The following is a 10,322-nucleotide window of genomic DNA, read 5'->3' on the forward strand; positions in this document are numbered from 1 at the left end:
GGGGTTTGGGGGTGCAGGGGGGGATTTTGGGGGGGGCTTTGGGATTTGGGGTGTCAGGAAGGGATTTGTGGGGATTTGTGGGGGGGCAGAGGCTGTGCCGATCCCAGTGCCGATTCCAGTTTGATACTGGTGTGGGGGGGGGGCAGGATTTGGGGTGCAGGTGCCCGTTTTGGGGTGCTGTGATGGTGTGGGGACAGCTTTTGGGGGGGCTGTGGTGGGTTTTGTGGGGCCGGGGGGCAGCTTTTTGGGGGGGCTGTGCCTGTGCCATGGTGGGTTTTGGGGTGCAGATGCCAGTTTTGGGGTGCTGGGGTGGATTTTGGGGGCAGCGTCAGGGTGTGGGTACCAGTTTTGGGGTGCTGGGGTGGATTTTGAGGTGCTGGGGTGGATTTTGGGGTGCAGGGCCAGGCTTTGGGTGCCACTTCTGGGGTGCAGGTGCCGCTTTTGGGGGTGCGGGGATGGATTTTGAGCTTCTAAGGTTTAGGGCTGAGCTTTCGGTGTGGGTTTTGGGGCGCTCGGGGCAGTTTTGGGGTGCTCAGGGTCGGTTTTGGGGCACCCGGGGCAGGTTTTGGGGTGCTCAGAGCGGGTTTTGGGGTGCTCGGGGCAGTTTTGGGGCGCTCGGGTCAGTTTTCGGGTGCCCGGGTCGGTTTTGGGGCGCCTGGGTCGGTTTTGGGGCGCTCAGAGCGGGTTTTGGGGTGCTCGGGGCAGTTTTGGGGTGCTCAGTGCAGGTTTTGGGGTGCCCGGGTCGGTTTTGGGGCACTCAGAGCTGGTTTTGGGGCGCTCAGGTCAGTTTTGGGGTGCCCGGGTCGGTTTTGGGGTGCCCAGTGGGTTTTGGGGCGCCCCGGGCAGGTTTTGGGGTGCTCAGAGCGGGTTTTGGGGTGCCCGGGTCGGTTTTGGGGTGCCCAGGTCGGTTTTGGGGCGCCCCGGGCAGGTTTTGGGGTGCTCAGAGCGGGCGGCAGCGCTCCTGGCGGCTGTAGTGCTCGAAGTGGCTGCGCCATCGGCCCATGTAGGAGCTCCAGCGATGGAACTCCAACCGCCACTGCCGCTCGGCGTCCTCCAGCGCCCCCGGACCACCTGCGGGGGGACCCCAAAACTCACCCCCAGGACCCCAAAACCCAACGGGGGTTCCAAAAGGGACCTCCGAGACCCCAAAACTCAAAAAAGGACCTCAAAAAAAAAAACAAACTCCCCCCTGAGGAACCCCCGAAGCTCTCTGAGGAACCCCCAAACCCACCTCAAAGCTCGCGGCCGGCACTGAGAGCCCCCCCGCACCCCTTCTTTGGGGGGTGATGGGACAGGGACCCCCCAAGTGACCCCAGGGACCCCCCAAAGTCACCTTAGAGACCCCCCAAGGTGACCCCAAACCCCCCAGAGAACCCAAAAGGGACCTCGGAGACCACCCCCCCCCCCCCCTCCCGCCCCGAGAACCCAAAAGGGACCCCAAAAGTGACCCCAGGGACCCCCCCCAAAGTGACCCCAAACCCCTCCAAGAACCCGAAAGTGACTTTGGGGATCCCCCAAGGTGACCCCAAAGACCCCACCCCCCCCCAAGAACATAAAAGTGACTTCAGGGACCCCCAAAGTGACCTCAGGGACTCCCCAGGTGACCCCAAACCTCCCCGAGAACCCAACCGTGACCTCAAGGACCTCAAAAGTGACCCCAGGGACCCCCCCAAGGTGACCCCAAAGACCCCAAACCCCACCCTGAGAACCCAAAAGTGACTTCAGGGACCTCAAAAGTGACTTCAAGGACCCCAAAAGTCACTCAAGGGACCCCCAAGTCTGGGCCCAGGACCTCCTCGTGTTCTCCACATGATTGGTACCACTTCTCCATGTCCTTCACCTCCACAGTTCCACCTCCCCATGTCCCCCATCATCCTCCGTTCCACCTCCCCACGTTCTCCACCTCCATGGTTCCACCTCATTATGTCCCCATGACCCTTTGTTCCCCCTCCCCATGTTCTTCCCCTCCATGGTCCCCCTCCCCGCGCTGTCCCGGGCCCGGTGGTGTCCCCTCACCGGTGACGTTGAGCAGTTTGGGCAGGAAGCGCGTCCAGAAGGCGCAGGGTTGGGCGCGGAGGCCCTGGGCCACCGCCAGGGGACGGGCGTTGAGGCGGGCGTAGCGCTGCTCGGTGGCCGTGTACGGCGGCCATCGCCGCTCCCGCTCCCACGGCTCATTGGGGTCCCTGCGGGGGGAGAGGGGGGCGGCGGTGCTCAGCGGGGGACGGACACCGGAGCAGCCAGGCCTCCCACCCCACCCCAGACCATCCGCCAGGAGGGTTTAGCTCCATCCATCCTTCCTTCCATCCATCCTTCTATCCTTCCATCCATCCTTCCATCCATCCATCCATCGCTCCATCTATGGAGGCTTCTCTCCATCCATCCAACTCATCAACCAACCATCTCCGTAGGCTTCTCTCCATGCCTCCATCCAACACCTCAACCATCTCCGCAGGCTCATCCACCTCCATCTCTCCATCCACCCACTCAGTTCATCAACCATCTACATTGGCCACTTCATCCACGTCATCTCCGTCCCTCCATCCATCCCTCCATCACCTCAACCATCTCCACAGCCTTATCTCCATCCATCTCTCCATCCACTCACCCACCTCATTAACCATCCACACAGCCTTATCTCCATCCATGTCATCTCCATCCATTTCTCTCTCCACCCATCACCTCAACCATCTCTGTAGACTTATCTCCCTCCCTCCATTCCTTCAACCATCTCCGTAGGCTTATCTCCATCCCTCCCTCCCTCCACAACCTCCATAGGTCCCTCTCCGTCCCTCCACCCCCTCTGTAGGTCCCTCTCCATCCCTCCATCTCCTCCGTAGATCCCTCTCCATCCCTCCACCCCTCCGTAGGACCCTCTCTATCCCTTCACCCCCTCCGTAGGTCCCTCTCCATCCCTCCACCTCCCCACGTTCTCCACCTCCATGGTTCCACCTCTGTAGGTCCCTCTCCATCCCTCCATCCCTCCACCCCCTCCGTAGGCCCCTCTCCGCCCCTCCACCATTCCCTCCATCCCTCCATCTCCTCCGTAGGTCCCCCTCCATCCCTCCACACCCTCCGTAGGTCCCTCTCCGCCCCTCCACCCCCTCCATAGGTCCCTCTCCATCCCTCCACCGTTCCACCTCTCCATGTTCTCCACCTCCATGGTTCTCCCTCCGTAGGTCCCTCTCCATCCCTCCACCATTCCCTCCATCCACTCCACCCCCTCCGTAGGTCCCTCTCCATCCCTCCACCCCTCCGTAGGCCCCTGTCCGCCCCTCCACCCCTCCGTAGGCCCCTCTCCACCCCTCCGTAGGCCGCTCTCCGCCCCTCTCCGCGTACCCGGTGCGGGCGAAGTTGCCCCAGTAGCGCATGATCCTGCGGCTCAGCTGCTCCTCCTCGGCCGTGTAGTTGAGAGTGGGGTTGAGCGGTTGCCCGAAGACGAACTCGATCTCATAGCCGTGAGGAACCCCCATCCACGGCGGCCACAGGAGGTTCGACGCCCGATGGTCGAAGAGGTACGCGTAGACCTTCCCTCCTCGTTCCGCCCAGCGTTGGGCGAAGTGCATGAGGGGACAAACCACGTTGTGGTCGCCGACGATGTCGTCCAACGCCTCGCGGTTCTTCACCGGATTGTCCTGATCCAACCAATCCGTGTACTGCAGGACCACGGCCTCGGCCGCCAACTCGTTGGCTTGAGGGACGCCCAACCTCACCCCACCCAAGAACTCCTCGCGGCTGATTAAGCTCTCGTTATCTTTGCCGAAACCCGGCACTCCGTAGACCAGAAAGTAGGTGCCTTCATCTTGGACGGCTCCGAGAAGAACCTCTGCTTCGGCGCCACCTCCCACCGCCAACAACGCTTCGGGAGTGTCCACCAAGAAGTCTCCGTCCACCACCGGCACGAAGGCGAAGCGGAAAACCCCTTGTTGGGGCAAGACCGAGGCCTCCTGTTCCACCAACTCCGGCGGCGATTTGGCCCGGAGACAACCCAACAGCTCCGTCTCGTTGAGGACGTTCCCACCGCCGCCGCCGCCGCATCCGACCAGTTTGGCCAAAGTGGCCGCTCGCCGCCGGCCCTCGGCGGCGCCCACGGTGGCCCAGGGGCCGTTGGGGGATCCGCTTTGGAGGACGGCGCGGTGGAAGAGGCTTCGGCTGGCGGAGGACAACAAGTGCAAACCGACGGAAGCGGCGCCGGCGCTTTCGCCGAAGATGGTGACGGCACCGGAGTCTCCGCCGAAAGCCGCGATGTTGGTTTGGACCCACCTCAAGGCCAAACGTTGATCCATCAACCCGACGTTACCCGGTGCTTCCGGGTGCCCCGGCAACGCCAAGAAACCCAAAGCGCCCACGCGGTAATTCATGGAGACCACCACCACGCCTTCGGCGTCGGCGAGGTAACGGCCGTCGTAGACGTCCAACGAAGCGGCGCCGCTGTAGAAGCCTCCGCCGTAAATCCAAACCAAAACGGGGACGGCCGTTGGCGGCCGAGGAGATGGGACCCAAACGTTGAGGTAGAGGCAATCTTCGCTCATCTCCCGGTTGGGGTTCCACATCTCGGACCCCCCGAAACCGGGGAACATGGTGTCCACGGCCTGGTAACACGCGTGCCGATGGCTGGAGGCATCTAAGACGCTTTGCCAAGGTCTCGCCGGCTGAGGAGGTCGGAAACGGAGACGCCCCACGGGGGGTTCGGCGTAGGGGATCCCCAAGAAAGCCGCCACCACCGCCTCAGCGCCCACCGGGACGTGGGTGCCGCGCACCGGCCCCGACGCCGTGGGGACAACGAGGTCCTCGGCGTCGGCCAAGGGGAGGAGGAGGAGCAGGAGGAAGGCCGGAGTGGGGCGGATCGCCATGGTGGGGGAGGCTGTGGGGAGAGAGGACGGTTATGGGGTGCTGGGGGGGGGCTCGAGGGAATGGGATCTGTGGGGAGCATCTGTGGGGCTGGAGAGGACCTCAATGGAATGGGATATGTGGGGCTGGGGAGCGTCTGTGGGGCTGGAGGGGACCTCAATGGAATGGGATCCGTGGGGCTGGGGAGCGTCTATAGGGCTGGAGAGCATCTATGGGGCTGGGGAGCGTCTATGGGGCTGGAGGGGACCTCAATGGAATGGGATCCGTGGGGCTGGGGAGCGTCTATGGGGCTGGAGAGCATCTATGGGGCTGGGGAGCGTCTGTGGGGCTGGAGGGGACCTCAATGGAATGGGATCCGTGGGGCTGGGGAGCGTCTATGGGGCTGGAGAGCATCTATGGGGCTGGGGAGTGTCTATGGGGCTGGAGGGCATCTATGGGGCTGGAGGGGACCTCAATGGAATGGGATCTGTGGGGCTGGGGAGCGTCTGTGGGGCTGGGGAGCATCTATGGGGCTGGAGGGGACCTCAATGGAATGGGATCTGTGGGGCTGGGGAGCGTCTGTGGGGCTGGAGAGGACCTCAATGGAATGGGATCCGTGGGGCTGGGGAGCGTCTATGGGGCTGGAGAGGACCTCAATGGAATGGGATCCGTGGGGCTGGGGAGCGTCTGTGGGGCTGGAGAGCATCTATGGGGCTGGGGAGTGTCTATGGGGCTGGAGGGCATCTATGGGGCTGGAGGGGACCTCAATGGAATGGGATCTGTGGGGCTGGGGAGCGTCTGTGGGGCTGGGGAGCATCTATGGGGCTGGAGGGGACCTCAATGGAATGGGATCTGTGGGGCTGGGGAGCGTCTGTGGGGCTGGGGAGCATCTATGGGGCTGGAGAGGACCTCAATGGAATGGGATCTGTGGGACTGGGGAGCGTCTGTGGGGCTGGGGAGCATCTATGGGGCTGGGAGTCGCACATTGCAATGGGATCCATGGGGTTGAGAGGGCATCTATGGGGCTGGGGGGGATCTATGGGGCAGAGCAGCAGCCGTGGGGCTGGGGGGGGGCAGCCCAGTGCCCTCCAGTTCCCCCCCAGCAGCACCAGTTCCCCCAGTGTCCCTCCAAGCGCCTCCCAGTGCCCCCCAGTTCCCCCCAGTTCCCCCCAGTGCCCCCCCAGCACCTCCCAGTGCCCCCCCAGTGCCCCCCCCTTCCACCAATGCCCCCCAATTCCCCCCAGCAACACCAGTTCCCCTTCAGTTCCTCCCAGTTCCCCCCCCAAAATGCCTCCCCATCACCACCAGTGCCTCCCAGTTCCCCCCCCCAAAACGCCTCACCATCGGTGTCCCCCCCCCCAGTGCCCCCCCAGCTCCCGTCCCAGTGCCTCCCAGTTTCCCCCCAGTGTCCCCCCATCACCACCAGTGTCCCCCAGTACCTCCCAGTGGCACCAGTTCCTCCCAGTTCCTCCCCAGTTCCCCCCCAGTACCTCCCAGTTCCCCCCCAGTTCCTCCCAGTTCCCCTCACTGGCACCAGTTCGGCACCAGTTCCTCCCCAGTTCCCTCCCAGTGCTGCAGGCCATGGGGCAGAGCTATGGGGCAGAGCTATGGGGCAGAGCTATGGGGCCCAATGGGTGCTGCCCCCCCCCCCGCCCCACATCCCCCCCCCGCCGTGGGGCAGCAGGTGGCGAAGCCCAAAATAGCCCCAAATCCCAGCGGAAACGGAAGGGGGGGGGGCAGGCAGGTGTGAGCCCTGCCCCATAGCGCTGCCCCATAGCTACAGCCCTGCCCCATAGCGCCCTGCCCCACAGAGACACTCATCCCCTATGCATCCACAGGGAGACTCCCTATGCCCTACATCCCCTGCCCCATAGCGCCCTGCCCCATAGAGAGGGCCCAGCCCCACAGATCTGGCCCCACAGGCAGCCCCAGGCCCTACACCCCCTGCCCCATAGGGAGATCCTCTGCCCCATAGGAGGACCCCAGCCCCACAGAACCCAGTCCCATAGCGGGATACCACGCCCTATACATCCATAGGGAGATGCCCAGCCCCATAGAGCCCTGCCCCACAGAACCCCAGCCCCATAGAGCCCTGCCCCACAGAACCCCAGCCCCTATGCATCCATATACCCTACACCCAGCCCCATAGATCCCTGCCCCATAGGGACCCCACCCGCTATACATCCATAGGGAGACACCCACGCCCTACAGACCGTGCCCCATAGAGCCCTGCCCCATAGAGCCCTGCCCCACAGGGGGATCCCAGCCCCTATGCATCCATAGGGGGGCGCCCACCCCCTATAGACCCAGCCCCATAGGAGGACCCCAACTCCTCTGCACCCATAGGGAGACACCCACCCCTTGCCCAGCCCCATAGATCCCTGCCCCATAGGGAGATCCTGCCCCATAGGGGGGCCCCACCCCCTATATCTCATCCATAGGGAGGTGCCCTGCCCCATAGATCCCTGCCCCATAGGGAGACACCCCCCCACCAATGCAAGTGGTACCCGGGGGTGCGGAGGGGGAATGGGGGGGACAATTGGGGGAGCAATGGGGGGGCGATGGGGAGGAACTGGGGGGTAATTGGGGGGGTAATGGGGAAGGATGGGGGTGATGGGGGGCAATGGGGAGCAATGGGGGATAATGGGGGGTGATGGGGGGCAATGGGGGATAATGGGGGGCGATGAGGGGCAAGGGAAAGATAATGGGGCAATGGGGAGAGATGAAGGGGGATAATGGGGGGCAATGGGGGGACTGGGGAAGATGAGGGGGGAGATGGGGAGGATGAAGGGGGCAATGGGGGAGATGTGGGGCGATGGGCGGCAATGGGGGATAATGGGGAGATAATGGGGGTGACGGGGGAGATGGCAATGGGAGAGATGGGGAGATAATGGGGGGCTATGGGGAGAGATGGGGAGGATGAGTGGGGATATGGGGGAAAATGGGGGGCGATGAGGGGTGATGGGAGGAGGATGAAGGGGCGCAATGGGGGGCAATGGGGGAGATAATGGGGAGAAATGGGGAGAGATGGGGAAATGGGGGGCTATGGGGAGATAACGGGGGGCGATGGGGGCAGTGGGGGGCAATGGGGAGAGATGGGGAGAATGAGTGGGGAGATAATGGGGGAAATGGGGGGGCTATGAGGAGATAATGGGGGCGATGGGGGCAGTGGGGGGCAATGGGGAGAGATGGGGAGGATGAAGGGGTGCAATGGGGACGATGGAGGAGATAATGGGGGGCGATGAGGGGAGATGGGGAAGATGGGAGGAGGATGAAGGGGCGCAATGGGGGTGATGGGGGCAATGGGGGGGCGATGGGGGGCGATGAGGGGAGATGGGGAAGATGGGGGGAGGATGAAGGGGGCAGTGGGGGGCGGTGAGGGGATAATGGGGGGCAATGGTGGAGATGGGGGATAATGGGGGGCGATGAGGGGATGATGGGGGGCGATGGGGTCTGTGGGCGCTGGGGGGATAATGGGGGCGCTGAGGGGATGATGGGGGCGATGAGGGGATAATGTGGGGCGATGAGGGGATAATGGGGTTCGATGGGGGATAATGGGGTTCGATGGGGGTCTGTGGGGCGATGGGGGGATAATGGGGGGCGATGGGGGTCTGTGGGGCGATGGGGGGATGATGGGGGGCGATGGGGGTCTGTGGGGCCATGAGGGGATGATGGGGGGCGATGTGGCGATAATGGGGGGTGATGGGGGTCTGTGGGGCGATGAGGGGATGATGGGGGGATAATGGGGGGATAATGGGGGGATAATGGGGGGCCATGAGGAGATGATGGGGGCCATGGGGGTCTGTGGGGCGATGGGGGATGAGAGGAAGGGGAGATGAGGGGATGATGGGGGGCGATGGGGGTCTGTGGGGCGATGAGGGGATGATGGGGGGCGATGTGGGGATAATGGGGGGTGATGGGGGTCTGTGGGGCGATGGGGGGATGATGGGGGGCGATGGGGGTCTGTGGGGCCATGAGAGGATGATGGGGGGCGATGGGGGGATGATGGGGGGTGATGGGGGTCTGTGGGGCGATGAGGGGATGATGGGGGCCATGGGGGTCTGTGGGGCGATGGGGGATGAGAGGAAGGGGCGATGAGGGGATGATGGGGGGCGATGGGGGTCTGTGGGGCGATGAGGGGATGATGGGGGGATAATGGGGGGCGATGGGGGGATAATGGGGGCCATGAGGGGATAATGGGGGCCATGGGGGTCTGTGGGGCGCTGTGGGATGAGAGGAAGGGGCGATGGGGGAGGGGCGGGTCTGGAGGACGAAGGGACAGAAGGGACGGAGGGCGGGGGGGGCTGTGGGGGGGCAGTATGGGGGGGCTGTGGGGCGCTATGGGGGGGGGGGGTCCCCGCTCTCGCCTCTCCTCCCGCTCCGCTCCCTCCGCTCGCGGCGTCTGGAAAACACCGGGGGGGGAAGGGTTAAATGGGGGGGGGGAGGAGCGGCCCCTCCCCCACCCGCTGCGGCACCGCCCCTCCCCCACCCGGGAGGGACCGCGACCCATAGGGACCCATAGAGACACATAGAGACCCATAGGGACCCATAGAGAGCCATAGGGACCCATAGAGACCCATAGAGAGCCATAGAGAGCCATAGGGACCCATAGAGACACATAGAGACCCATAGGGACCCATAGGGACCCATAGAGACACATAGAGACCCATAGGGACCCATAGGGACCCATAGAGACACATAGAGAGCCATAGGGACCCATAGGGACCCATAGAGAGCCATAGAGAGCCATAGGGACCCATAGAGACACATAGAGAGCCATAGAGACCCATAGAGACACATAGAGAGCCATAGGGACCCATAGAGAGCCATAGGGAACCATAGGGACCCATAGAGACCCATAGAGAGCCATAGGGACCCATAGAGAGCCATAGGGACCCATAGAGACCCATAGAGGGCCATAGAGAGCCATAGAGACCCATAGAGAGCCATAGGGACCCATAGGGACCCATAGGGACCCATAGGGACCCATAGAGACACATAGAGACACATAGGAGCCTATAGAGCCCCATAGGGGCCCATAGAGCTCAATGAAGCCCCACAGGGACCCACAGAGACCCATAGAGCCCTATCGCGCCCTATAGAGACCCATGAAGACCCATAGGGACCCATAGAGCCCTATAGCATGCAATAGAGCCCTATAGAGCCCCATAGAGATCTATAAGGACCTATAGAGCTCCATAGAGGGCCATAGCGCCCCATGGAGCTCCACTGCTGCCCCATAGATGAAGGGGGGGGGGGTTCTTCCCTCCCCGTGTGCTAAAAATAGACCGTCGGGAACCTGAGCCGGAGCTGCCCCTCCCCCCCAGGGAGCGGCCGGGGGGGATTGGGGGGAAAAATGGGGATTTGGGGCATTTCTGAAGGGGTTGGGGGTAAAAAATGACATTTTTGGGCAGTTTGAGGGGAAGTTTGAGGCGAAAGTCGCGGTTTTGGGGAGAGCTGTGAGGAGGTTTGGGGTGAAAGATGGTGGTTTTGGG

The 10,322-nt window shown here is 63.4% G+C and overlaps 1 protein-coding gene across 1 annotated transcript; it reads right to left on the minus strand.

The window, feature by feature from the left end:
- Positions 1 to 795: 795 nt before the first annotated feature.
- On the minus strand, positions 796 to 9,247 carry ACHE (acetylcholinesterase (Cartwright blood group)). The gene is made up of 4 exons (XM_054052720.1): positions 9,195 to 9,247; positions 3,337 to 4,861; positions 2,017 to 2,183; positions 796 to 1,071 (listed from the first exon to the last, which is right to left on the minus strand). Exons 2-4 carry the CDS (start codon positions 4,848 to 4,850, stop codon positions 941 to 943), a joined length of 1,812 nt encoding a protein of 603 aa, XP_053908695.1. The 5' UTR covers positions 4,851 to 4,861; positions 9,195 to 9,247; the 3' UTR covers positions 796 to 940.
- Between the last annotated feature and the right edge of the window lie 1,075 nt (positions 9,248 to 10,322).

The sequence above is a fragment of the Cuculus canorus genome, chromosome 36 (assembly GCF_017976375.1).
Source record: "Cuculus canorus isolate bCucCan1 chromosome 36, bCucCan1.pri, whole genome shotgun sequence".
Lineage (NCBI taxonomy): Eukaryota > Metazoa > Chordata > Aves > Cuculiformes > Cuculidae > Cuculus > Cuculus canorus.

Bases quoted from the DNA above. Each gene is read 5' to 3' on its own strand.
- ACHE (XM_054052720.1), bottom strand. From the start codon at position 4,850: ATGGCGATCCGCCCCACTCCGGCCTTCCTCCTGCTCCTCCTCCTCCCC. The intron at 2,184-3,336 runs GTACGCGGAGAG...CTCCCCCCGCAG, and splicing joins GGCAACTTCGCCCGCACCGG to GGACCCCAATGAGCCGTGGG. The intron at 1,072-2,016 runs GTGAGGGGACAC...GTCCCCCCGCAG, and splicing joins CAAACTGCTCAACGTCACCG to GTGGTCCGGGGGCGCTGGAG.